Genomic DNA, 27,794 nt, shown 5'->3' with positions numbered 1-27,794 from the left:
CTGCAGGGCCCCTCTCCTACTGTCTCCAACGGGAACTCCCGCCTAGTTGGTAGAGCAGGGACAAGGAGACTGCACTCCCCAGGGGCAGGCCTGGCCTTGGCGGCCAGCGGACGAGTGCACAGAGCACTGCCTGCGAGGCCAGCGGCTTGCTGAAGCCCCTGCAGAGAGAGCAGTCAGGCCGGGAACCCCTCTCTCAAGGCTGCCCGACGCCGAGGCCAGTGTGATTCACAAGGATCTGTGGCCGTGAGCAGAGGACACAAGCACCCCCCCTCCTGACCAGGCACATCCCGACCACCACACCTGAAGGCTGGGGCTGGTTCAAAACTCAGTCGTCTTTCCTTTTGAGCCCGTCTCTCACCACTGCTGTTCTTTTGAAGGGAGAAACCACTACAACCAGTATGAGGTTATCCCACCAAACTAGTCATGGAACAAAATAAGGTCCTGCCTCCTCACATTTCAGTTCAGGAGACAAAGCCCTGTCTCAGCCTAAGAATCCTCACCGGGTCTTCCTCTGAGAATCCCCAGGGGACTTACGCCCAGCAGTCAGGCAGGGGTTCTGTTTCCCGCCTCAGGCACGGCAGCCGCCCCGCAGAAGCTCCCGGCAACCCCTGCTCACTTGTCCTGCCCACTCTGTCCACAGCTGTGAACCAAGAAGCCCCCCCCCCCCCCCGCCTGAGTGCGCGCCCACCCTGGGGGTTCGGCTGACTGGCCTCAGGGCTCCACACCAGGCTGGTCCAGCTCTCAAGGACTCGCTTTACATGCGACACAGAGCTGCTTTCCCAAGGCTTACGCTGGCCTCCAGAAGGGCCAAGTCAGGGACAGGCCCTGGTGTCCACCCGGGACAAGAACTGCCTTGGTATGTCTCTGTCCCAGGTGATACTATCTGTGGGCTCCTTTTTTCCTGTCACAGGCCCTCAGGGTCACCCCAACAAGATGCAATTGCTCTGAATCTTAGAAATGAGGCTTTTAACATTCCTTCGAGGCCCCCGGGTCCTTATGCGTATTCCCCAGTCACTCCTTAGCAAACAGGACAAGCTCTGCTTCTGAGTACTCCTTTCATGGGGAAAAACGGGGAAAGGAAGGACTTGCCAGCATCCTCTCACCAGACACCTGAAGACTCCAGGTCTGACTCATCTCCCTTTGTCTATGTAACGTGATTTCTAAAAACAGCACAGTTCCGTCACGTAGAAGCCAATCCCGTGGACACAGCGGTGTGGGAGATGGCGAGTGGAACTTCCCTGAAGTGGCCAAAGGGAACGGCCTTGCTCATCCATCCAAGTTTAAGGTTGGGCTTGCCCACTAAATAAATCAGCAGATGTGAAGTGTTTTTAGTTTTTCGGGCTCCCCCACAAAACAAAGTCAGCAGATGTGAAATGTATTTATGTTTTTTATTTAAGAACAATCAAAAAATCTGAAGTACCATTTCGGCCCATATCAAATTGTATAAGCAGTTTGGCCCTGCTCCCTCATCCAAATCCAGATACAAAATCTAGGAAATGTGCAATTTGCATCTTAGAAATAGCAGCATCCCCACAGGGGACCTCATGCGGCCTGGAGACTCAGCCCAGAGAGGGCAGCCCACTCCCCTGCCTCGGCACAGCCACCCCAAAGGCAAGGTACGTCTTTCTGTTCAAAAGACTTAGCCCCGGGTACAGAATTCCCACTCCATCCAGGCCTGACCCACAGAGTACGCCCCTCGGTTTGGTCTCACACCTGGCGGCCGCAGGGGGTCAGCGGGTAGGGACCCTCCGTGTAGTTCGGTAAAGTTTCCGCTTGCCTCTGGTCAAACAGGGCAGTCGCCCCTTAGCACCGGGAAGACCCCGTCTCTCCGGCGTCTCTGGGAGACAGGAGGCGCGCCAGGGCAAACTGCTCGCCAGCCTTCCCGGCCCTCCCGCCGCACCGCACGCCAGCAGGGAAGTGGGTGGAAGAAAACCTGCAGGAATCGGGCCCATCAGGAAGGACCCCGCAGCGGCGACCACCTCCCTGACCTCCATGCAGACTGCGCTGGGTAAACCGGCACGGAACAGTGGCCGCAGGGGAGACACAAAGGTGTTTTCTTTGTCATAACAATTACGACATTCTGGTCCTCCTTACACAGCTGAACGACCGGTGGCCCAGAAGCACCTCAGGAACTCCTCTGCACAGGGCACCCCCTGTCCCCTGGCACTCACCCGGTCTCACTGGGTGCCTGCTGACCATGCTGGGGCTCCCGCCCGGCCAGCAAGTCAAGCAAATGGCCAGAACGAGACGGCCGCATGGGCAGGAACCAAGGATGAGCGACAATCTCTCTCTTTAAACCCACATTACAGAACAGCCACCACAGCGGGGAGATTCCTACCCTCCGCCGGGGCACCAGCCCTGGGGTCTGACCCTGCGGAAAGACCACACGCTTGCAGCTTTCTATATTCAGTGACTCCCAACAGCCTCTACCCTGGACAATTCACCTTCGGCTCCAGCCGAACACCTGAAATACTTCTCCATCACCCATTCACGTGGGAAGGAAGAGCAGTCGTAGAGCGTCAGCCCTGAAGAGCGACTAATACTCAAGGGCCCGCGGCAGAGCCGGGCTCCGGAGGAAGACGCACTCACGGCAGGTCCACGCTCGGACTCTCGGGCACCCTGGCTTGCCCCCTGCCCCCAGCGGACAGCAGGAAAGACACTCAGCACAAGAGAAAGCCCTGAAAAGCCCTGCTCACGGTGCTCACCTCTCCCTCTGGCTCCAGCCTGAGCAGCCACAAGGGCCAGGTTCTGAGGGCTGCGGAAGCCTTGGGGCTGGGGACAGCAAAGCAGGAGCCATATGTTCTTTGTGGATCCTGGCAGTCCTGCCAACCAAAAGATAGGGTTTTTAACAATCGAGGCAGCAGGTGCTTGCTGCCACCCTTGTCCGTGTGGTGACCAGGGCCTGCTGGGCCGTGCCAGATGCTGGGTTTCCGCCCCTGCTGCGGCCTTGGGCAGAGAGAATGGCTGCTTCCTGCCGGATCCAGGCTGTCAGGTCTCCAGTCTGGTGAGGGACTGGGACCCCGTTCAAAGGAGAGGCCAGGTTAGCGGCCAGTCTTGACAAGAGCACTCAGGACTGAAAAACAGAAAAGCAGGCTCTGGATCCCCCCTAGGACCAAATGCTCTGAGCCCTTTACCTCTGTCTCGCGTGCACTTGCTGGGTCAGCTCAGAGCAGCCCCTTCCCAGGACGACCCGGTGCCTGGAACACCACGCAGACTGGGGCAGAAACAAACTCCAGCTGAGCTCTCTCTGTTCTGTCTGGACGTTGAGCTGGCCTGGGTAGCCAGCCAAGCGGCACCCACAGTTGTCACTTCCACAGTCACTCGGCCCAAATAAAAACCCATCACTTTGAGGAGAAGTTGCCTCCAGACTCCTCAGCCCTGGTGTTGCCCAGCTTGACTGTCACAAACGGCCAGAGAAACAGCATGATGGCTACCTCAGACCGAAGTCAGGCTGGGGGTGGGGACCATTCGGGAGGCTCGGGCTCCCCACTCCCCGCTTTCTCAGAGCAGGTGCTCCCCCAGCCACGCAGAGATGGCCCCCAAGGTGTAGGCAGGAAGGCTAGGCGGGCCTGTGCTCCTCAGGAAAGAGAACAAAGGAAGCGGAGTCAGGAGACCTGGAGACAGGGCTCCGGATGGCAGTGAGGACAGCGCGGCCCGTCAGCCTCCGGCCCAGGCAGCTGTTGGCTCTGCCGGGAAGTTAGTTGTGTGGGTCCTCACCCACCTTCTCCAGCATTCCACTGAGCCTTGCACATTGATGGGATAAAGGAAAATTTAAACTTAATACAAAAGGTGGGTCAAACCAATAACCCGCCCCAGATAAACTCTGAGCAAGGAAAAAGGGGAAAAAGTAGAAAAAGCCCAAATTCCAGGTTTGGTTTGGCTTCATGCTTTCTTCTTAGCCAGTTCTCCTCTCCTACAAAGTGCCTTTATCTGCTGGGGCTGTGATCTTAACACCGACAAAGCGGCTCCAATGCAGGGGTTTCGGTCCGAGCGAGAAGAGAAGAGGAAGACGAGGCAGCTGTGCGAGGGGGTGCGGAGAGCGTGAGCACCCAGCCTCCATGGAAGGCAGCCTGACACAGATGTCTCAGAGCAAGAGGGGAGAGGGAGGGGACACAGGACCTGTCCCTGGGCCACTGACTGAGCAGGATGAAGAGCGACATCTCAGCCTGGAAAACACGCTGAAACTTCCTGGTGGGAGAGCCTCCCCTGGCCACCGCCGCCCAGCTCCCACACCCGTGTTCTGCACAACAGGGGGCAGGGCCTCAGGTCGAGGCGCTCTGGTCCACCGGGACAGCTGCCAGTCACTCGGCCGGGCCAGGAGCTCTAAGTCACATGGTGCTACCAAACCCCAAATGCCAACAGGGCCATCCAGCCAGGCCACTTGATGTCAGGAACCCGAGACTCCTGAAAATGAGGACTCTGCTCTCAAATCAAAAAGCGCCTTCATAGTCAAGAATTAAAATAAGTAATCAAAATATGCAAAGTATATGTATCATAAATCCCGATTTCCCTTATCAGAATGGTGATCTGGTTTCACCCATTACAACTGAATCTACGACCCCATGTAAAAAATATAATAAACCAAACACGTGCCAGACATAGGCGACAAGAAACACGGAAACACTTTACTATCTCTGACGAGTCCAAGTGCACAGAGAAGAGGGGAAAGCCGAGGCACCTTACACAACAGGCCTTTCTTCGGGAGAGACTAACCCCCCCCTCAGCTCTGCAGCCCACAGACCGGCTTCTACTGGAGGCAGCATCACAGACACCTCGCGATGGCGCGCACAACCACGGGGATCTGTCTTGTGACAGGACACAGGGCTGACTGCTGGGGTCCCCTAGTCCCATGCCTTCCGGGCTGGGGTGGGTCTCTGCCACGTTGGCTGTGTTCCCCAAGCACCCAGAGCCCCGGACACCGGCTTGCCGAGCCCGCCATCTCTCTCGCCATCAGCTGTGATGGGGATTCTTATGAGCGTGAGGCTCCAACCCCCGCCATTCGCTCCGGTCCAAGACCACAGGACGGAGGAGGGACCGTCTAGGCTGCCGCGCTCCTCACCTGGGCAGTCTTGCCATTCGTGGGCGGGGCTAGCAGCCGGAGGACGACCCGCCCGGGCGGGCAGGCCTATAGCTTCTCCACCTTCTAAAGACAGGCTCGTGCCGAGGCTGGGTCACTATGTCCTGCGTGAACTTGTCCACCACGTAATTTATTTTTTGTGTTGCTGTTTGGGTTGTAAATGAATATGAATACAAATTAAATAACCAAGAAAATCCTCTCTAAAGCCCTTTGGCCCGCGTGGCTCTGGGAGTGAGGCCGGCAGGCTGGCGTCTCCGGCACTCGGATGGATGGTTTCCGGCCGGGCCGCCTCAGCTGCGCCCTGGGTACGGCGTTCCCTCCGACACAGGCTCCTTCCCCCGCAGCCACGTGCCGTGAGCTCCCTCGCGCGTGGGCCCCAGGTGGACACTTCATCAGTAAAGGATCAGATGAGTGCTGTAGCTACGTGTATATATGAATTAATCCGCACGTACATGAACACTAAAGGAAAAATTCCAGGTGTCTGTTCTCGGAAGGAAGGCACGCGCTCACCGCCGGCAATTCTGCCCACGAGGTCTTTGGGGCTAAACAGCTTTACACTCAAATGGAAAGGACACAAACACAGGGCGCAGAACTTGCCAAGTACTCACACATCACGTTTGAAACAACTCAGAGGTGGTCCCTACTGGGCCTGGGAGAGCAGGAGAAGACACTTTAATAGAATAGGGGCTCAAGGGCTTTTGGTTTCCAGAGAAAGCCCAGGAGAAGGCAGAAGGTGCCACCGCCATCTTCGTCCTTGGAGCCAAGCCAGCAAGGTGCCCCCCCCCCCAGTTCAGTTCCCAGGTGGGGCCGGGAAGAAGGACAGCGCCTACCCCACCACCACTCCGTCATGCCCAAAGCCCCTGTCCTCTCTCTGGGGCCGCCTCTTGCTGTTCTGCCAGCCGGGGCCCCGGAGGCACACGCTCACAAGGCCTTGGTGCTTGGGGAAGTAGGTGGTCTCTGGGGGGTGAGCGGAGCTGCCGGGGACGTGATTTCTGCCCGCCCTACCTTCGCCCGCTGCTCTTAGAACAGCCAGTTTTGGGGAAAAAGGGATTTACCAAGTAGTACAGCTTTGTAAGCAAGTTTCCCAGTGTTTCAAAAGCACCTTTTCCTGTGATTTTTCTCAATTAAAAAACAATGGTATGAGGATTAGGCTAAAGTAGACAGAGATCTTGTTTCCAAATCTGGGGATATAAATGCAGAACTTAAGAAACACCCTCACAAGGACCTGTCCGCTGATGCCCAGCACCCATCCAGGCCCTTGGCGCGGGGACCATGAGCACTCTGGTTGTCCAGCCAGGAACCCCTACCTGCAGGTCTCTGTGCTGAGGACCACCCCAGCTCTGACAGCTCCTGGCTCCCCGGATCCCAGAGCGCTCGCTCTTACTCCCGGCTGAGCACGGGTCTTCCCTCCCAGACCACCGGCAGCCTTGAAGGGAGTGTGGGTCAAGGGCTCCGAAGACCACAGCAGCCAGAGTCACATGCTGGGGCCATGCACTTCTATGTTCAGCCCCTCCCATTCCTTTTCTTAATTTTCCTCTCACTCTCAACACATCTAGATTGAAAAACAACAACAAAAACGTGGGCACATCAGTCAGTACATCAGGCTTAACAACAAATGCTTCTCGAAGTTGATCTGATAACTGAAAAGTTCTGGTCCATGATTCAAACTCCCAAGAACAAGCAGAACGGCTGGAACCACTTAAGAGCACGGTGAGCAAACACTACCAGGTGAGCAGTCCGTTCTCAGACCGCAGGTAACTGGGCGGGCGCCCACCCCTTCGCCCCCAGGGCAGGGCAAGGCAAGGCGGGGCGGGCAGGCCCCGGTGTGGCCGCCCCTGCGGCAGACGCCTGGGAAAACGTACCACCTTCCTTGAGGAGCACGCAGGGGGCGCCTAGGCCTTCAGCCCCCGTTCTGCGTGTGCAGAGAACAGACACAGGGCATTTTTGGAGATGATGTAAGACAACGTACTGCTGGCTAACCAAAGTTTCTATGTAATGAAAGTGTTTATAATCTGATGTTTTATTAAACGTGTATAGGCGGATTTATAGGTTAAAAACTTGATTCCGTGTCTATGAATATGAAATCTGAACTATTTTATCCACTGGAAGGCAAAGGAAAGGTCCTACACGGTGGGAGGAAGAACTGACAAGCACTCTACTCTCCCCGCTGGCGGGCTCGGTGGTGGCAGGCCGGGGGTGGCAGGCCGGGGGTGGCGGCAGGCTCTGGGCTGGCGGCGGGGCCCCCAGAAGCTCTGGTGCATGCCCGCTGGTGGCGGCGGCGGCGGCAGCGAGCACGGGAACAGCACGTGGCAGCGGAGAGTCGGGTTGAGCCCTTCCACGTGGCAGGCGGCATCCCGGACTGGCCAGTCCTTCAGAGTAATCAATTCAAATTCAGTCTGTTTCTGAGGAGAAAACACAGGCCTGTCACCCTCACAACAGCTGCCACCTGTACAGCCCCCGCCGCCCCACAGCCTGGCCCTCGCCATGCTAGGCTGGTGGCGCTGGCTCTGGGGCCCTCTTAACGCCAGGAGCCGTGCGTTCCTGCCAGCCGCTCGCCCACCCTGTCGCCCGAGGGACCGGGAAGCAGGGCGTGCTGGGTAAGGACGGGAGGTGGGCTGCACTGGGTGGGGCCTGCAGACCCTCCAACCCACCCGCGCCACTGAACCCCAGGCCGCTGCTGCCCTGGAGCCCTGTCCTCACCCGCCTCCTCCCGCCCTTCCCCACCAGCTCTCCAGAATCCGTGCTCTAACACGACAGCGGCGGGGGCTGGCGTCCACATCCTACCGCTGTCCTCTACCCCTGCGCTCGACGGAATGGGGCTGTTGGGAGGCCCGTGGTCCGTGATGCTCACCGACATGGCCCTTGCACGGAGGCTGGCCGTGGAGAAGCCAAGTACAGACACACAGACAAGCCCTTCCTGAACCCAAGTGGTATCTGCTTCAGACAGAAGAGGAGGAGGCCACAGGGCCACGCCTGCTTTGTCCCACTGGGCACATCACACTTGGCCAAGTGGTGTATTTAGGAGCGGGGGGCAGTGCTTGTGACTCAAACCCACTCATCCCACCTCCAGGTTAGCTTTTTCTTTTTAATTGTGATAAAACATACATAACATAAAAGCTACTCTTTGAGCCGGTTTTGAATGTACAACTAAATGGCTTTAAATACATACGTAAGGTTGTGTAACCACAACCCTACTTCCAGTTACCCAAGAATATACTTCAGTGAAATTTTAATTTAAACAAACAGAAAAAGAAATTAGTTTGCTGTAGTTGCCAGCAAGCTGGGGGTGGGCATTCCCCAGGGGCACACCCAGTGCTGGAGACGGTGCCTGACGCCACTAGCCCTGCGAAGCCAGTCCCATTCCCTGGAGCCCCCCACCGCCTGTGAGGGCCTCACTCTCTCCTGGGGGCCTGGAAGAAAACAGGTCAAGTCTGTAAATATCAGCCCCAAAACCAACTTCTAAGGGTCCCCAAATCGGAGAATCTGAGAATCCAGACACGTGCTCAATTTCCACGGGCTCCTGGCCACCCTGTGATGAGGCCTCTAAGGAGGCAAACACCCAAGGATGAGGAGGGAAAGGGGAGGCTGGGAACCCGGGGCTCAGGACCCAATACCAACAACATGACTTGTCTGTGGCTTTAAAAGTATCTTCAATAAATTATCTTCTAAAGTTTTCTTTCAAGTGCTAATACCAGGGATATGATCCAGAGAAACTGAGGAATGAAACTCAAGCTTTTGATTACATATATGTCTGAGAGGGAAGATGATTTTCCACTTCCCCAAATCAGAAAGAGCAATAAATGCAAATTACAGGACTTTCACCATTTAAATAAAAGCACTCCCCACGTCTAGGGGCAATCCAAGCCCCTCTTTCCTTTTGCGGAAAGTCTAATTTCCTCAACAGTCCTGTTGCTCTCTCCTACCCAGGGGTTGTGGTTCTGTCTGACTCTGATGGCACTTTGACCTCTTCTCCCACTGCTAAGAAATGGCTAGAAAAGCTTGCATCCTTGTAGGCCCACTATGTTCCTTCCCCTAACGACACAGGAAGGTCATATTCCTATTATGCTCTAATGGCTTCTGCTACCAGGTGCCCCCTGAAGCAGCTGGCCGCTTGGTCCTGCTGCCAGGGAGCTTAGGGACAGCAGCCACCCCCGTGGCCCGTCGGGGCCCCCACCCACCCCACGGCGGATGGCCCCGGCCCCCGTGGACTCCTTACCCAGCTGAAGTCCAGCCTGGGGACTCGGGGCGTCAAAGGGCTCTGAGCTGGCCTCAGGGGCACCGGGTTCCCACGACTCACTGTTTTCCGACACTTCCGAATACACGTCCCCTGTCCCTTTGTGAACGACTGCAGGCTCGCCGGCGCCCTGGTCCTCACCACCCGTGTCTGCCACAGCCCGGGTCTCCTCGCCCATCTTCTCCGCAAACCACTGCTTGACCTGCTGGGGGCTCATCTGGGTCCTGTCGCAGAGGCTCTGCAGGTCCTCCTCGCGCAGCGTCCTGTGCACCAGGTAATAGTCCTGCAGCAGCTCCCGGTTGCCAGGGGTGACGACCAGCAGCCCCGGAGGGAAGTTGCCCCGCTTGTAGTCTTCGTACCACTTGAGCTGGCCGTTCTTCAGGGCGTACCTGCTGTCACCGAACCAGCGCACCACCTCGGGCCGTGGCAGGCCGGTCTGGGCCATGATGGCGTCGTAGTCCTGGGTGCTGGGCCACCGTGTCTGCACGAAGAGCTGGCGCAGCAGGTGCCGCTGCTGGGCGGTCTTCTTGCAGCTCGCCTTGCCGGGGGGCTGCTCGGCCGGCTTGCCGGGCCCGTCGTCTTCGGGCTCGCAGGCGCCCGGCCCCGGGAGCTCGCTCCTGCCGCTGGCCTCGGTGACCCGCAGGTTCTTGAGGTTGATCTTGATGGGGCTGACCTTGCGCTCCGCCAGCACGTGGCCGCTGAGCCCTTCCAGGGTGCCGTCCTCGCCGGGGACCCTCAGGTCCACCGCCAGCTCGTCTTCTGCGGCCTCGTCCTCGGCGGCCGCCGCCTCCTCGGGGGCAGCACCCTCGTCGGCCCCCTTGGGGTCCTCGGCGCTCACTCTCTTCCGCCTCTCCGAGAACCAGCTGTCGATCTCCCTCCGGGTCATCTTGGTTTCAGTCCTCAGGCGGTCCAGCTCCTCATCCGGAGGGAGGGGGTTTTGTGCAAAACTGCTCTCCAGGGCTCTGAGCTGCTCAGGGGCTCGTTCCTTGTACTTGGTGGGCGTGAAGTCGGGGGTCTGGTGCCAGGCCTGGCGTCTGGCAGATGGCGGGGCGGCCAGGGCGGCAGCCGGCGGCACGCAGGGCCCCTCGGGGGCCTTGGCGGACGACGACGGGGAGAAGGGCGCCTCGGGCCCGGGGTCGAGGACGATGGCGCCGGGGTCGCCGGGCAGCACGGCCCTGGAGCCCTTCAGGTTCCGGCAGTGGTACCTGCGGTCGCTGAACCACTTGCGCACCTCCCTGGTGCTGAGACCGGTCACTTTGGTCAGATGCTCCACCTCGCTCTGCCCCGGGAACTGGTTCCGACAGAAGCTTCCTTTCAGGGCGGACAGCTGTTCGTGAGACTTCTTGTTCTTGTAGATGCTGGCGTCCAGGAAGGCCTGGGAGGTGATGCTGGGGCACGCCGTGAGCAGCGACTGCGCCGCGTTGACCACCTTCACCGCCGACGCGGTGTTGGCGCACACGGTGTTCACGGGCGCCACGGCGGGCGGCTTGGGCACCGACGTGACGGCGGGCGTCAGGGACGAGCTGGGCGCCTGCAGCCCGTTGGCCATCAGCGGCTGAGTGACCAGCAGGCCCCCCGCCGTGCCCTCCGGCTGCCCCACCACGTGGCCCGGGAGGGCGGCCTGGATGAGGTGCTGGACGCCGCCGGCATTGGCGACCAGGGGCGTGTTGAGGACGGTGATCGTGGGCTGGGGTACGGACTGAATGACAGTATTGAACATCTTTTTCCGGGCGTCCTCGATCTCCTCGGGGGACCAGCTGATGCCCTGCTTCAGCCTCTGCGCTGTGAACCAGATCTTGAGCTGTTCTTCTGGGTACTTGGTGACCACAGTCAAATAGCAGAGCTCGGCCTTGGTCGGGTAGGGGAACTTGTGGAACGAGTTCTTCAGAAAGCTGTTGGAGTCCATGGCCGCGTTGTAGGTGGGGATGCTGCTCAGGGGGATCATCACCTTGGGGAGGGACTTGGCCGTGGGCAGCGGCTGGTGGCCGTGGTGCTGGGCGTGCACGGGGGGCGGCTGCTGCAGGGGGAGGAACTGCGCTATGCCGGCCGGCAGGACCGGCACGGCTCCCAGCAGAGGCCCGTTGGCCGCATGCGGCCCTTTTGCCGAGTTGGAGGCCGGCTGACTGACTGGAACCGCCCCATTGACAAAGGGGTGGTCCCCCTCCTTCGCCTCCGTCTCCCCGGCTGATGGGTTTGGTAAGGCCGTGTCACCCACAGGCTGACTGGGGATGTTCTCCTTGAGTGTATGAATTTTTTTGGCTTCAGCTTTGCCTTTCATTATCTTCATGATTGGAGTTTTGGTAATGATGATTTCGGCCTGTCCGTCGGTCCCTTCGGCGTTGGGCTCACTCGATAGATCGGGAGTGCAGGTGCTCTCGGGGACACTCTGCTCCACGACCACATGATTGTCCGGCTTGGCCACATTCCACACAAAGCTGGCTTCCCCCGAGTGACACTTGGCATTGTGCAGAGAAAGCCCCTCAGGAGTTTTTGCCAGAAAATTGCATTCAGTGCATACAAAAGTTGGATCCTTATTAAAGTCTGTGTGCTCTGAGTTCATATGTCCCACAAATTGGGTTATATCCTGGGATCTGAAATCACAGTATTTGCAGGAATACGAATAGCCGTCCAAAGTGCTCCGGTGCCCGTTGGCCAGGGCGGTGCCATCGGTACTGCCGGACGTCTGGGCAGCCTCGCCGCTGCTGGCAGGCACTTCAGGGGGCAGCTCCTGCTGGGGTCCTTCGGGTAAAGCCTCGGCGGGCTGGGCCTCTGCACTGGCTTCCTGCAGCACCACGGTCTTCACGGGGATCATGCACGGGGTGGTGGATTTCCTCTTGCTGGCCATGGTGACAATCACTCTGGCCGATCAGGGGGTGAGAGCTTGTCCCATCAAGGGCCTCACAGTGTAAGTTCCAGCTGCTCCATGTGGGCCAAAGAAACAGTTTCCAAGGACAGTTTTTTCAGTTGTTTGCAGAAAGCAAGTTTTTCCTATTAAACCTAAGGAGGAAGAAAAAAAATGATTATGATCTCTTAAGCTCTGCCTGTGTCCTTCCAGATACCGAGATGCGCCCCGCAGCTTGCTTTCTATCATTGGGGCCTTTTCTCAAGAAGTTCACCACAGCTTGAGTGCAGAGCCCCCCAAACACCAACAAAGCAGTGCCCTGAAGAATGACCTGGGGACGTTCTTGTTGATAGACTGAAGCCATGTGTTTTGTTTTGTATTTCCCTCTATATTCTTGTATTAAGTAACTCAGATTCAAAAACCAAGCAACAACAGTAACAACAAAATAATCCTCTTTTGGATCTCCAAATTAATTCTGACCATGTCAGAGTGAGAACAAAACATCCTAGTGTAATTCTTGTTTAAATGTTTGGGCCAGCAAGGGTTTTTCTTTTCATAGCCTTCCCACATATGAGAGCAAAACGCCGCCTCTGCCTCTCCCAAGTCAGGCCCAGAGGCCAAAGTCAGCTGCAGTGTGTGAAGTGGGGGGTGGGGTGTCTGGCCGCCACAGGAGCTGGGCCTCCCCCTGGGGCCTTTCCCTGCCTGCTGCCCTATCACACCCACTCCTGGCCACGTTAGAGGGGTCGCCTTAGAGTTACCGGCTATACCCCGGACCACTGTCCCTCAGGCAGAGCCCCAGGTCAGGGGTGCAGGGGGTTCACAGACCCAGTTTGTGGCACCTCAACCCGTGTCCTCACCCTGGGTGGGCATTCCGCACGTGACCTAATACTGTGCTGACCTTCTTGTTTCCTTTGGCGCCTTTACTTTATTGTTCCTTAAAAAACAAACAAACAACAAACAAAACTTTAAAATCTTTGATCCATTTGAAATTTATTTCAGACACTGGGGTGATTGGTTTATTTACATGTAAAATATATTCTTTCATGAGATGCCATGAGAAAAGTGTTTCTTGGTCCCCATTATTAACACAGCATCACCATAATCATCATTACCTTTCTTTTAGCAAACTGTAATGCTAATAATGACTAAAACAGTAATTCTAATTCCAAAATCACGTTATCATCAGTGTTTAGATTTGATATCAAAATGTGAAAAGAATTAAAATATGTCTATTCAAGTTCTTAAATACACACACAAACTATTTTTCTGTTTGTAAGTCTCACTCTGATGATGATGGCGACAGAAAATCATCCCTACCACAAGAACAGCTGCGGTGGGTACGGGGAAACACACCAGGCCTAACCACTCGTCACCTTTTCTCACTGATCTGAAATGTTAGGCACACATTTTTTTTTTTAATTTTTAACTGGAAAGATAAAATAAAAATATTAAATGAAATGGAAGAAAATAAAACCACCTATAATTTTGTATACCCTTCCTCCCAGTACAAATATCTTCAAATATCTTATACATATATTAGTCATACTGGGCACATACTTGTGTTTTGTTTTTTATTGAAGATTCCATCATAAACATTTTCATTAAATAAGCTGCATAATGATAATATTCAACAGCTGCCTCATAATGTCGCACTATGAGCATAATCACCATCCACCGCTACTGACCAGGCGTCCAGGGTTCCACTCTCACAGGTGACAGGGAAACAACCTCTGAGCATATAGGATGTATTTCTTCTATGAAATTATTTCCTGAGGCTAAATGCGCAGAAATGGATTTACCAGCTCAACGAGTATCAACATTTCTAAGACCCTCTATATATTACTGGCAGACATTTTAAACCAAGTGCTGCACGATTCCAAACCAGGAAAACTAACAATAATGCAGTTATGTATCCAGTGAGCAAATGGGATTTTCAGATAAGTCACCGACGACACCAAATAGAATATCTGAAAGTACAAGTGATGTGAGAAAAAACAGGTGAGCTGGACTCCATCAAAGCAAAAATAGCTGTGTTTCAAAGGCCACCATCACAAAAGTAAAAAAGACCACTCACAGAAGGGGAGTTTATTTGCAAATCATGTATCTGATAAGGGGCTTGAATCCAGATATATAAAGAATGCTTACAACTCAACAATAAAAAGACAAATAACCCAATTAAAAAATAGGTAAAAGATTTAAATAGATATTTTTCCAAAGATGATCTACAACTGGCCGATGAGCATATACGAAAGTGCTCAACATCATTCGTCTTTAGGGAAATGCAAACCCAAACCACTTCACGCCCACCAGGACGGCTGCCATCATGAGGACAAATAATAAGGACACGCGCGGGCGAAGATGGGGTGAAATCAGAGCTTCCCCCATGGCCGGTGAGATGTGTGTAAAGGCATGGCTGCTTTGTCGATCAGTTTGGCGGTTCTTCCGAAAGTCGAATACAGAGTTACCACAAGACCCAGTGAGTCCAGTGCTACGTATACGCACAAAAGAAGTAAAAACATATTCACACAAACACTTGTACTCAGATATTCATGACGTCATCATAATAGCTAAACGGTAGAACCCCCTCAATGTGCGTCAACAGATGGACGAATAGACAAAATCTGGCACGGCCAGATAATGGAGGACTATTCAGCCATCAAAAGGAATGAAGTACCATTACACGCTACAACACAGATGGAAACATGCTCGCTGCAAGTAGGTGGCCCCAAAATGCCACCTATTCTACGACCGCATTTGTATGAAATGCCCAGAAGAGTACATCCATAGGGACGGAAAGGAGATTAGTGGTTGTCAAGGGCTGAGGCGGGGGGAGAGACTGGGGAGTGACTGCTAATGGGAACAAGGTTTCTTTTGGGGTGATGGAATGTTCTTAGCCGTGATGATTGCAAAAAACCTGTGAATATGCTAAAACCATTAAAAGGTCAAAGCCGAGAGGGGCAGAGGACAGAGCGCTAACACGATCAGTTCTGTACAAGAGGGCATCCTTCCCGCTTCTGAGGTCCCTATACAGGGGACGTCATTTATTGGCGATACTGCCTGATGTACCCTGGGTAGGATTGATTTCTGCCCTGGGTAGAGGTGAACGGCAGTGGTCGTGAACAGAAGGGTGGAGAAGAGAGAGGGAAGAGAACACAGAGCTGCCAGCTAAAAGTAGCACCAGCACCAACAAAGAGCCCTGTGCTCTCCCGAGGAGGGGGGGACAGCAGAATTCAGGAGCAGGAGCGTGCAGGGCCCCGCCGAGAGGGCACCGACATCAAAGTGCCACCACTGAGGTCTGGGATGGGGCTGGGCTTCGCCGAGGAAGCATTCAATCACGTTCCTGGTATTTACTTGCAAAGGCTTGGAAAAGTGGACAACATAAAGATGGACTTGATTTGGGGGAAAATCCCCATGTCATGCAAAATTAAGTCTCAAAGTAGCCTCAGGCTGTCACTCAAGCCAATGATCAAGGAGAGTGGCACTCCCAGTGATGGTCTGAGTGGGTCAGTGGTCGATGCAGACGGCAACTGACAATAACAGTCATGGGGGTAGTGGCCGCCACTGCCAACGTGTAGTGTTCAGTGCGGGAGGGCGCTCTGCACGCACATCTGCTCGGCTCACTCCCCCCACCAACCCTGGAGCAGCAACTATTCTCATTCCCGTTTTCCAGACAAGACAGGCAAGGCTCAGAGAGGTAGGGCACCTGCCTGAAGGGCACACAGCTAGGCAGCCGCAGAGGCTGCACAGGGCCCGGCAGTCCGGCTCCAGGGCCTGCAGTCCTAACTGCTCCACTCACGGAGCTCTCTGAGTAACAACATTGCTGGAATAAGGTTCGCAGGACTTTCCAAAGTGATCTTTTCCTCCTCGATATTTATTAGAAAATTTCCAAACTACGACAAAAGAATTCTTCAGTGAAAACCCATCTACCTGTCACCTGGATGCTTACCAGGGGCCTATTTTTAGTAACATTACCCATTTAGGTAAGTTTGGGTTTCTTTGTCATACACTTTAAAAAGGGTGTCCAATAAAAGGGGTACTTAAAGGGTAAAGCCCCAATTATCTAGAAATCCATTCGTCCAGAAGACCTTCATGGACCAGCTCTGACAAATGAGATCTTAATCACCATGTGGAAACACGCTGTTTCCTAAATCAAGCCCTGAGTGACGTGGGCTGATACACATGCAAGGTTTTATGCTGCCAAGATTCACAGAGAAGGTCCAGATGACAACTGTATGTTCATCATTCTTTATATAATCTTTTCTATACTCTGTCTTATAAACTTTTTAGTGAAGAAATAAGAACAACAGCATATAACTTTAAAAAATCTGTCTTTGGGAATTGAGAGAGAGTTGTTCAATTCACTAAATTAGCAAAGTTGTAGCTAATGACCACTACATTTCAACACTACAAAATATACATGTGGAGCTTGAAAAAATATGAGTTTATAGATCGAATTCATAAAGATAAGAACTTTTTTGTTTTAATTCTGAGGAAGGAACTGGAAGGACAGTAAGCTCAACAGGAAGACTCCAATGTTTAGAAATGCGACTCTGGGCAAACTCTCTCCCAAGTCTGGCTGCAGGCCTCCTGAACAGCCCCCGAGTTATCAGTAAAAACAGGGATCATGGAAGCAGCTGACAGAGTTACAGGAACATAACCACAGTGAGAGACTGTAACACGTACTGTGGTTTTGAAAGATCAAGTAGACAACAACACTGGAGGCAGAGAACGTGACTATACTGGAGGCTGGTCTGACAGAATATAATCGAATATTCTACAGTAATCAGCTTCATATTTTGGGGATACAGTATACTTTATTGATGGCACATGACAAGGCAGGGCTCCCTAAGCTCCTCCCCGTCCTCAGGCATCTGGGATGGAAACTGTGTTGAAGTCGGGGATTCTCAGTGTGGGGGGGCCCCAAGATTTCCTGGGCTACCCTGAGGACCGATCTGTCTCCTGGGACTTTAGCAGTGACACCCACAGTCCTCCAACTTCATATGCTTTTAAAAAGTCATGGAACAGGGGTGCCTGGGTGGCACAGCGGTTAAGCGTCTGCCTTCGGCTCAGGGCATGATCCCGGCGTTATGGAATCGAGCCCCACATCAGGCTCCTCCGCTAGGAGCCTGCTTCTTCCTCTCCCACTCCCCCTGCTTGTGTTCCCTCTCTCGCTGGCTGTCTCTATCTCTGTCGAATGAATAAATAAAATCTTTAAAAAAATATATTATAAAAAAAAGTCATGGAACATATTCAGAAGTTGATCATGTGATATAGTAGACTTTGTGTAAATCTCGACTGATTTCAAAACAAAAAACCTGCAGGTAACATTCCCTTTTTTAAAAAAAACTGCTAGCAACATAAATTTACATTGAAATTTATCTTTTTTACTTTCTCTTTCAAATTATGCTCTTTATGCAGAAATTTCTCTTAGAGGGCCTCAGAGGGGAGGGGGGTGGGGGAATGGGATAGACCGGTGATGGGTAGTAAGGAGGGCACGGATTGCATGGTGCACTGGGTGTTATACACAACTAATGAATCATCGAACTTTACATCGGAAACCGGGGATGTACTGTATGGTGACTAACATAATATAATAAAAAATCATTAAAAAAAAAAAAGTGGACCACAAATTTGGCCATTAGCTGTTAAAAAAAAAAAAAATTTCTCTCAGAAACAATGAAGAAAAGTGAAAATCCACCCTACTCACCCCAAAGATAGCCAGTGCTGTAACAATCTAGTGTCCATTATTTCAAATACGTTTTCTAGGCACAGATTACTATAACCACTTTGTTTAAAAAAAAAAAAACAGAAAAGCGAGTTGTATTTTTACACTCCGTTCTGCTCATTTTCCTCCCATGACAATGGCAAGAGTGTCAGAGTCTACAGTTTGTCTCACTCTTTTAAACAATGTTCTAATTTACTGACGCAGCATGAATTACGTCACCAATCTAGCTGCTAGCAGACGTTTGCGTTTCTCCAGTTTTTAAACTATTAGAAGCAATGGCTCAATAACTGTCCCTGCATATATTTTTGTGCCTTTGAAATTTTCTGAAATTCTGAATGTCATTTTTTTTTTAAAGATTTTATTTATTTATTTGACAGAGAGAGACAGCCAGCGAGAGAGGGAACACAAGCAGGGGGAGTGGGAGAGGAAGAAGCAGGCTCCCAGTTGAGCAGCGAGCCCGATGCGGGGCTCGATCCCAGTACCCTGGGATCACTCCCCGAGCCGAAGGCAGACGCTTAACGACTGAGCCACCCAGGCGCCTCTGAAATTCTGAATTTCTTACAAAAATTTCTGACCAGGGGGTGCCTGGGTGGCTCAGTTGGTAAAGCATCCAACTCCTGGTCTCAGCTCAGGTCTTGATCTCTGGGTCATGAGTTCAGGCCCCACATGGAGCTCCCATGGAGTTTACTTAAAAATAAAACAAAACAAAACAAGAATTTCTGACTAGTAAAATATTGTTAGTAAAATACAAAGTTCCCCGGGGCGTCTGGGTGGCTCAGTCGGTTAAGCGTCTGCCTTCGGCTCAGGTCATGATCTCAGGGTCCTGGGATCGAGCCCTGCGTTGGGCTCCTGGCTGAGCCGGGAGCCTGTTTCTCCTCTCCCTCTGCTGCTCCCCCTGCTTGTACCCATGCTCGCTTGCTCTCTGTCAAATAAATAAATAAAATCTTAAAAAAACAAGCAAACACAGCTGCCCTCCAAATCGATGCTGATTTTCACTCTCACCACCATAGAATGAGAGTGCCCTCACTATCACTGCATATTATTACTATTTCTAGTCTCTCTTAATTTGGTACATAAAAAACCGGTCACTACTGTTTTAACTTACATCTCTTTATAGGCATGGCCAAGACTCTTCACTTATCACTGACATTTGGTAATAAATTATTTTTATCCATTTTTCTATGGGATTTGGAGAGTCCGCCATCTATTCTTTTAATTCCGGAATGGTTAACATACAGTGCTTAGTTTCCGGGTATAATACCGTGATTCAACAGCTCCTTATAGGACTCGATGCTCATCAGAGCTCACTCCCAATCGTTTTCCCCATCCTCCCGCCCACCTCCCTTCTGGTAACCGTCAGTTTATTCTCTATAGGTAAGAGTCTGTTTTTTTGGTTTGTCTTTTTTTTCCCTTTGTTTTATGCCTTACATTCCACATGCGAGTGAAATCATACGGTATTTGCCTTTCTCTGACTTATTTTGCTTAGCATTGCAGAGTCCTCTGTATATTAAGGAAAGTGGCTCATCTGTCACAGATGAAGCTGTGGTTTAGACCAAGATTGCAAGAGTATCTTCAATATTAGGAAATTTCTTTTCTTTCTTTTTCTTTTTTTTCTTCTTTTTTTTTTTTTTTACTATTTTTTTCAAGATTTATTTGACAGAGAAAGCACATGCGTGTGTGTGAGCACACAAGTAGGGGGAGCGAGAGAGGGAGAAGCAGGCTCCCCACTGAGCAGGGCGCCTGATACGGGGCTTGATCCCAGGACCCTGAGATCATGACCCGAGCCAAAGGGAGACACTTCACTGACTGAGCCACCTAGGTGCCCCGGTATTAGGAAATTTCTAAAAAAAATTAATTTCATTAATAAAGGAGAAAAACCAAAATAGCATTTAATAAGATTCTACCCTCAATTTTTTATTGTGGTGAAAACCATGTAATATAAAATTTACCATCTCAACTACTTTTAAGTGTACGATACAGTAAACTATATGCACTTTTGTTGTGCAACCAGTCTTGAGAACTCCTCTTCTTCTGCAAAACTGAAATTGTATACCCACTGAACAACAATGGGTCCCCTTTTCCCCCTTCCCTAACTCCTGGCAACCACCATTCTACTTTCTACTTCTACGAGTCCAACAACTTTAGATACTTCAAAAGGAGAAGCATGCAGAATTTGTCTTTGTGTGACTGGCTTATTTCACTTGGCATAATGTCCTCAAAGTTCATCCATGTTATATTATGTGACAGGATTTCCTTCCTCCTTAAGGCTGAATAACATTCCATTGTACATATATACCACATTTCTTTATCCATTCATCTGTTGAAGAATATTTAGGCTGCTTTCATGTTTTGCCCATTGTGAATAATGCTGCTATGCACATGTGTATACAAATATCTCTTCAACTCCATGCTTTTGTTACTTTGGGATATATACCCTGAAATAGGTTTGCTGGACATGCAGTAATTCTATTTTTGATTTTCTAAGAAACCTTCATAATATTTTCCATAGCAGTTACACCATTTTACATTCCTAGTGCAATGAATTTCTCCACATGTTTGTCAACACTTACTATTTTCTGTTTGGGAGTTTTTTGTTGGTGGCCATCTTAATGGGTATGAGGTGACATCTCACTTTTTTGATTTGCATTTCTCTAATGATTAGTGATGCTGGGCATCTTTTCATATACTTGGCCATTTGTATAGCTTCCTTGGAGAAATGTCTATTCAAGTTCTTTGTTCATTTTTCAATCAGGTTATTTATTTTAGTGTTGTAGGAATTCTTTATATATTCTAGATACCAATCCTTTCTCAGACACATGGTTTGCAAATATTTCCTCCTATCCCATAGGTCACCTTTTCATTCTGTTGATTGTTTCCTTTGAGGAGCAGAAGGTTTTAAGTTTGGTATAGTTCCATTTGTCTACTTTTGCCTTCGTTCCCTGTGCTTTTCATCTCATACCCAAGAAATCATTGCCAAGCCAATGTCATGAAGCTTTTCCCTTATGTTTTCTTCTTGAAATTTTATAGTTTCAGCTTTTATGTTTGGGTCTTTAATCTGTTTTAATTTTTGTATACCTTGTGAGGTAATGGTCCAACGTCATTCTTTTTCATATGGAGGTCCAGTTTTTCCTGTACCATTTGTTGAGGGGACTATGCTTTCTCCATTGTGTAGCCTTGGCACACCTGTTAGAAATCATGGGAACCTATATGCAAGAGTTTACTTCTGGGCTCTCTATTCTGTCCCATAGGTCTACGTGCATCTTTATGTCAGTATCATACCATTTTGCTCACCGTAGCTTTGTAATATATTTTGAAATCAGGATTTGTTAAGCCTCTAGCTTTGCTTTCCTTTCTCAAGATTGTTTTGGCTATTCAGGGTCCTTTGAGAGTCTATATGAATTTTAGGATTTTTTAACTGTGTTTCTTAAAAAAAAAAAAAAAAGCCATTAGGCTTTTTAATAGAAATTGCATTGAATGTGTAGCTGGCTTTGAGTAGCATGGGCGTTTTAACAATATTAATTCTTCTAATCCATGAACAAGAGATGTCTTCCTTTCCATTTGTGCCTTCTTTAATCTCGTTAGGCACAGTTTTGCAGTTTTTAGTATACAAGTCTTTTAATTCCCTAAGTTAATTATTTTATTCTTTTGATGCTGTTGTAAATGAGACTGTTTTCCTCTTTGGATTTTTCACTGTCAGTATACAGAAACATAACTGATTTTTGCATGTTGATTTTGTGTCCTGTAACTTCACTGAATTCTTTTGTTTTGACATTTACTTTTGTGGAATCTTAACATGGTTTTCTACATATATGATCATGTCATCTGTGAAGAGAGTTAATTTGACTTCTTCCTTTCCAAGTTGGATGACTTTTTTTTTTTTCGACTAATTGCTCTGCTAAGATTTCCAGTAGTATGCTGAAATAGAAGCGGTGCGAGTGGGCATCCTTGACTTGCTCCTGATCTTAAAGGAAAAGCTTTCAGTTTTTCACCATTAAGCATAATGTTAGCTGTGGGCTTTTCATACATGGCCTTTATTATGTTGAGGTAATCACCTTCCCAGTTTGTTGAGTGTTATCATGAAAGGATGTCTTTTTTTTTTTTTTTAAGATTTTATTTATTTGACAGAGAGAGAGTGAGAGCCAGAGAGCACAAGCGGGGGGGAATGTCAGAAGAAGGAGAAGCAGGCTCCCCGCTGAGCAGGGAGCCCAATGCAGGGCTTGATCCCAGGACTCTGGGATCATAACCTGAGCCAAAGGCAGATGCTTAACTGACTGAGCCACCCAGATACCCCAAAAGGATGTCTAATCTAATCAAGTGCTTTTTCTACACCAATTGAGATAATCATATGGTTCTGGTCCTTCAGTCTGTTAATGTGGTGTATTACATTGATTTTCATATGTAGAACCATCCTTGCATTCCAGATATAATCCCACTTGGTTATGGTGCATAATCCTTTTAATGTCATATTGAATTTGATTTACTAATATTTTGTTGAGCACTTTTGTTATCAATGGTCATCAGGGATATGGTCAGTAGCTTTCATGTAGTATCTTTAGTTCTAGTATCAGGGTAATACTGACCTATAAAATGAGTTTGGAAGTGTTCTCTTCAATTTTCAGAAGACTTTGAGAAGGTTTGGTGTTAATCATTTTTTAAATTTTTGGTAGAAATCTCCATTGAAGCTGGTCCTGGGCTTGTTGATTACTGATTCAATCTCCTTACTAGTTATAAGTCTGACCAGATTTTTAATTTCTTCATGATTTAGTCTTGGTAGGTTGTATGTTTCTGGGAATGTATCCATTTCTTCTAGGTTATCCAATGTGTTGGCATGTAATTGTTCATAACGGTCTCCTATGATCCTTTTTATTTTTGTGGCATCAGTTGTACTGTCTTCTCCTTATTTCTGGTTTTTGTTATTGGGTCTCCTCTCTTTTTTTCTTAGTCTGGCTAAGGGTGTGTTGATTTTTTTTTTTTAAAGGGTGTGTGAATTTTGTTGATTTTTTAAGAAAATGAACTCTGTTTCATCAATTTTTTTCTATTCTGTATTTTATTTTTCTTTAATCTTTGTTATTCCCTTCCTTCTGCTAACTTTGGGTTTAATTTGTTCTTCTTTTTCTAGTTCCTTGAGGTATATTGTTAGGTTGCAATTAGAGATCTTCCTTTTTTTAAATGCAGGCATTTATGACTATAAATGACCCTCTTAATACTGCTTTTGCTGCATCCGTAAGTTTGGGTATGTTGTGTTTTCGTTTTCATTTATTTCAAGATATTTTCCAATTTCCCTTGTGATTTCTTCTTTGACCCATTGGTCGTTCAAGAGTGTGTTGTTTCCGGGTGCCTGGGTGGCTCAGTCGTTAAGCATCTGCCTTCGGCGCAGGGCATGATCCCAGAGTTCTGGGATCGAGCCCTGAATCGGGCTCCCTGCTCCACTGGGAGCCTGCTTCTTCCTCTCCCACTCCCCCTGCTTGCGTTCCCTCTCTTGCTGGCTGTCTCTCTCTCTGTCAAATAAATAAATAAAATCTTAAAAAAAAAAAAAAAGTGTGTGTTGTTTCATTTCCACATATTTGTGGATTTTTCAGTTTTCTTTTTCCTATTGATTCCTTGTTTCATTTAATTGTATTTGGAAAAGACATTTGGTAAAATCTCAATCTTCTTAAATTTGCTATGACTTTGATTTGTGTCCTAATATGTGATCTTGCCCAGAGAATGTTCCAGGTATGCGTGAGAAGAAGGTGCACGTTCTGTTGCTGTTCAGTGGAGTGTTCTGTGTATGTCTCTTAGGTCTACCTGGTCTATAGTGTTGTTCATGTCTAAACTCTCCTTTTTGAAAAGATTTAGCAAATGAAGGAAATGAAGGAAAAAAGACGGAAATGTTCTTAGATAAAGGATTTCTACTAGAAACCCCAACAAACATTACACCTAATAGTGAAACATTCAAGTCAGGAAGATGATAAGAATTCCCACTATCATTATTTAACATTGTAATGGGATCCTAGATAGTCAAGTATGAGTTTTAAAAATGTGAGAGACAAACAGTTGAAAAAAAAGAGAGAGAAATGAGACAAATTGGTGTTATTTGCATATGAGGAGACTGTCTAGTGAGAAAATCTCCTGAAAAACTATTGTAACTAATAAGAGGATGGGGTAGGATGATGAGACACATTTGCAACACACACACACACACACACACACATGAATCATTAACTTTCCCATATGCCAAAAATAATCAATTAGAGAAGGAAATAGGGGGCGGGAGTGGGGAGAAGAGCCCGTTCACATTAACAACCAAATGTGGAAAAGATCTCAGAATAAACCTTTGTAAGACATGTGAAAAATCTATATGACAATAACTACAAAACTTCAGTAAGAACAAAAAAAGAAGAGCTAAATAAATGGAAAGTCACAGAACATTCCTGGAAGCAAAGATTCAGAATTACGTAGATGTCAGTCCTCCCTAGGTTAATCTCTAAATTCAGTACAATTACAATCACAATCAAAATGCCACCAGGTAGAGCAAGTATTGTAAAATGTTAATGGTAAAATCTAGGTGGTGAGTATATGGATGTTCACTATAAAATTATTTCAATTTTTCTGTATGTTTGAAATTTTTTATTAAAAAATGTTTGAGGAATTGCCATCAGGATTTTTTATGGAATTTGACAAGCTAAATCTGAAATTCCTCTGGAAGCGGAAAAAGCACAAAACAGCTTTAAAAGTTTTCAAACAGCTGTTTAGAGGAACTTGCTTTACCAGACAGCAAAACATATGTTAAAGCTTGAGTAATTAAAATAATGTATTATCAGCATAAGAAATGGTAAACGAATGGACAGATCATCCAGCTACACTTTGCATATATGGGATTTTCAGAGTATGAAAGCAGTGCTATTTTTTTTAAAGATTTTATTCATTTATTTGACAGAGACACAGCCAGTGAGAGGGGGAACACAGTGAGAGGGGGAGTGGGAGAGGAAGAAGCAGGCTCCCAGAGGATGAGCCTGACATGGGGCTCGATCCTAGAACGCCGGGATCATGCCCTGAGCCAAAGGCAGATGCTTAATGACTGAGCCACCCAGGCGCCCCAAAGCAGTGCTATTTTTAAATCAGTTAGGAAAGACAAATTAATAAGTATAAGGACCACTAAGTTCAATCCTAACTCACATTTTAAAGAACAATAATTTCCAGGTGAATTTAACAGAGAAATATAACAAGCAAAATTGCAAACATATTAGAAAAAATATAGTAAAAAACAAGTTTTGCTGAAAAATTCTTCCTGTGCAAGACTGAACACCTAGAAACTGCAAAAGAAAAGGTTGATTGATTTGACTTCATAAATGCTACAGATTTTTGAATACTACAGGAAACCATTAATAACGCTTAGACACAAGTCCTTGGGCTCAGGTCATGATCTCAGGGTTGTGAGATCAAGCCTCATGTCGACTCAGTAGGGAGTCCGCTTGGGATTCCCTTTCTCCCTCTGCCCCTCCCCCTGCTCTCAGGCTCCTTGCTCTCTTTCTCTCTAAATAAATGAATCTTTAAAAAAAAAAAAAAAAAAAAAGAGGCTCTTCTCCCTTCCTCACAGATTGGCAAAAATCAGAAAAAGAGACCTGGCCATATTCATGCACCACTGGTGAGAGTATAAGTTGGTGAAATTTTTATGGAGGTGAATGTATTTATTATTATTATTTTTAAAGATTTTACTTGTTTGACAGAGAGAGCATGAGAGCACAAGCACAGAGAGTAGCAGAGGGAGAGGGAGAAGCAGGATCCCCGCTGAGCAGGGCGCCCAACGCAGGGTTCGATCCCAAGGATGCTGGAATCATGACCTAAGACAAAGGCAGATGCTTAAGTGACTGAGCTACCCAGGTGCCCTTATGGAGGTCAATTTAGCAATAGCCATCAAAACCTGAAAAGGCCTCTCCTTTTATCTAGCCATTTTCCTTTGAAGAACCCACACAATCTGATAAAGTACAGAAAAACAGGCACATGATTGCAAAGATATCCATCAGGTCATTCACTGCATCAGTTCATAGCACAAACAATGTCCGTTAGTTGGGTGGTGATAAAACAAACCACAGAACCAGCACTAGGAAAAGAAATGTAGCCATTTTTTTTTAAAGATTTTATTTATCTATTTGCCAGAGAGACAGCACATACACAAGAGTACAAGCAGGGGGAGTGGCAGGCAGAGGGAAGAAACAGGCCCCCCGCTGAGCAAGGAGCCCACCTCCACAGGACCCAGGAATCATGACCTGAGCCAAAGGCAGATGCTTAACCGACCAACTGACCGAGCCACCCAAGCATCCTGAAATGCAGCCATTTAAAAGGATAAACTCATGCGTACTGATGCAAATACATTTTCAAGACTTTTTAAGATTTTATTTATTTATTTATTTAATTTGAGAGAGAGAGAGAGAGAGAGCACGCGCATGCGTGAGCAGGGAGGGGGCAGAGGGAGAGGGAGAAGCAGACTTCCCACTGAGCAGGGAGCTGGACAGGGGTCTCAATCCCAAGACCCTGGGATCCTGACCTCAGCCAAAGGCAGATGCTTAAGCAGCTGAGCCACTCAGGCGCCCCTCCAAGACATATTTAATAAACTATGTAATGTGCTGCATAATAAAATATATTTCATTGTATAAAGAACAATCTACGTAGACTTGTATTTGCTTGAACAGAAACCACATTTAAAAGAATGAAGAAGAGGCGTTCCTGGGTGTCTCAGCCAACTGAGCGACCAACTCGGTTTTGGCTGGGGTCGTGATCTCGGGGTTGTGAGATCGAGCCCCACATTGGGCTCCATGCTAAGCATGGCACCTGCTTAGGATTCTCGCTCTTCCTCTCCCTCTGCCCACCCCCTTGGGTGCACACTTTCTCTCAAATAAATAATAAATAAAAGAACAAAGAATAAATACCAATCCATTAAATAGTGTGTGACTTTATTAGGAAGGAGAAGAACATTAACCATTTTTTAAAAATTTTATGCTTTCTACATTGTTTGAATTTGTTACAGTCATACATAGCTTTTAATTAAAAACTATTGATCAGAATTACACTACGTAAAATTAAGAGTGCCAGTGAGCAGTACACCCCGCAAATGGAGTGGCCAGCACACGGGGCGGCTGTGAGTTGCTCTCATTTAGAGCTGGGAGATTCAGTGTGACATGAACCATCTTGTGCGCGCAGGACGGGTGCCCAGGCTTTGTCAAAATGGAGCCCCCACCTGGTATCACTATCTTATCATTTACTTGGCAACCTTGCCTTGTGGAAGTCCTTCAAATGGAACAATAGATGATAACTGCCATGGATTCACCTGTACCAGGGAGGTGGAGGGAATGTGACCACTCACTGTTTTCAAATAGCAGTTTCAATCCATCAACAGATTTGACCACTTTGCAGAGCCGCTGATACCCTGAAATCCACAAAGGCACAAATAGAGGCAGAATCCTTGGAAATGCAGACTTTGGACACCTAAAAATACCCTACTTACAAGTATCCTAAATAACACACATTTGTGTGAAGTTGCACACAGTACCTGCAAAAAATCAGTGACACCCCCCCCCCCCGCCCGACCCCATGCACCAGAAGTGTCAAAAAGTTGTTCTGGGGCCAGATGTGCAAACAAAACAGAACACCAAGCAGGTTCTCACACGAATGCAGTCAGGGCTATAAGTGATGGAATGTGTGAATACCTTTCAGAATCACGGTTTGGCATAGTCAAGTGGTCCCAACAGTGGGGATCAGAGGCTGGCACTGTGAACCATTGCCATAAACTCCGAATTAAATCAATGGGTTCAATCTCAGTATACCGCTGCAGTATAAGATAACACCACACACAGGAGGATCAATTTGCACCGATGGCGCCACAGCCATGCTGGAAAGAAAGGCTGAGAATGGGGCGCCTGGGTAGCGCAGTCGTTAA

The 27,794-nt window shown here is 48.7% G+C and overlaps 1 protein-coding gene across 7 annotated transcripts in view; it reads right to left on the bottom strand.

Moving 5' to 3' along the window:
• Nucleotides 1-1,374: 1,374 nt before the first annotated feature.
• ZHX3 (zinc fingers and homeoboxes 3) overlaps nt 1,375-27,794 on the bottom strand; it is a 129,564-nt gene continuing 103,144 nt past the window's right edge. For 5 of the 7 annotated variants that reach the window (XM_044385826.3, XM_026503511.4, XM_026503510.4 and 2 more), the window contains exons 3-4: nt 9,294-12,308; nt 1,375-7,479 (exon numbers count right to left, since the gene is read on the bottom strand). In XM_044385826.3, coding sequence (XP_044241761.1) covers nt 7,469-7,479; nt 9,294-12,156 — 2,874 coding nt within the window. In that variant the 5' untranslated portion in view covers nt 12,157-12,308 and the 3' untranslated portion in view covers nt 1,375-7,468. Of the gene's footprint in view, nt 7,480-9,293; nt 12,309-13,010; nt 13,088-27,794 lie in introns of all 7 variants that reach the window. The other 2 variants (XM_057312523.1, XM_057312524.1) reach the window with 2 other exon arrangements.

Source organism: Ursus arctos, unplaced genomic scaffold (genome assembly GCF_023065955.2).
Source record: "Ursus arctos isolate Adak ecotype North America unplaced genomic scaffold, UrsArc2.0 scaffold_16, whole genome shotgun sequence".
NCBI lineage: Eukaryota > Metazoa > Chordata > Mammalia > Carnivora > Ursidae > Ursus > Ursus arctos.
This window is presented reverse-complemented; position numbering and strand designations above follow the sequence as displayed.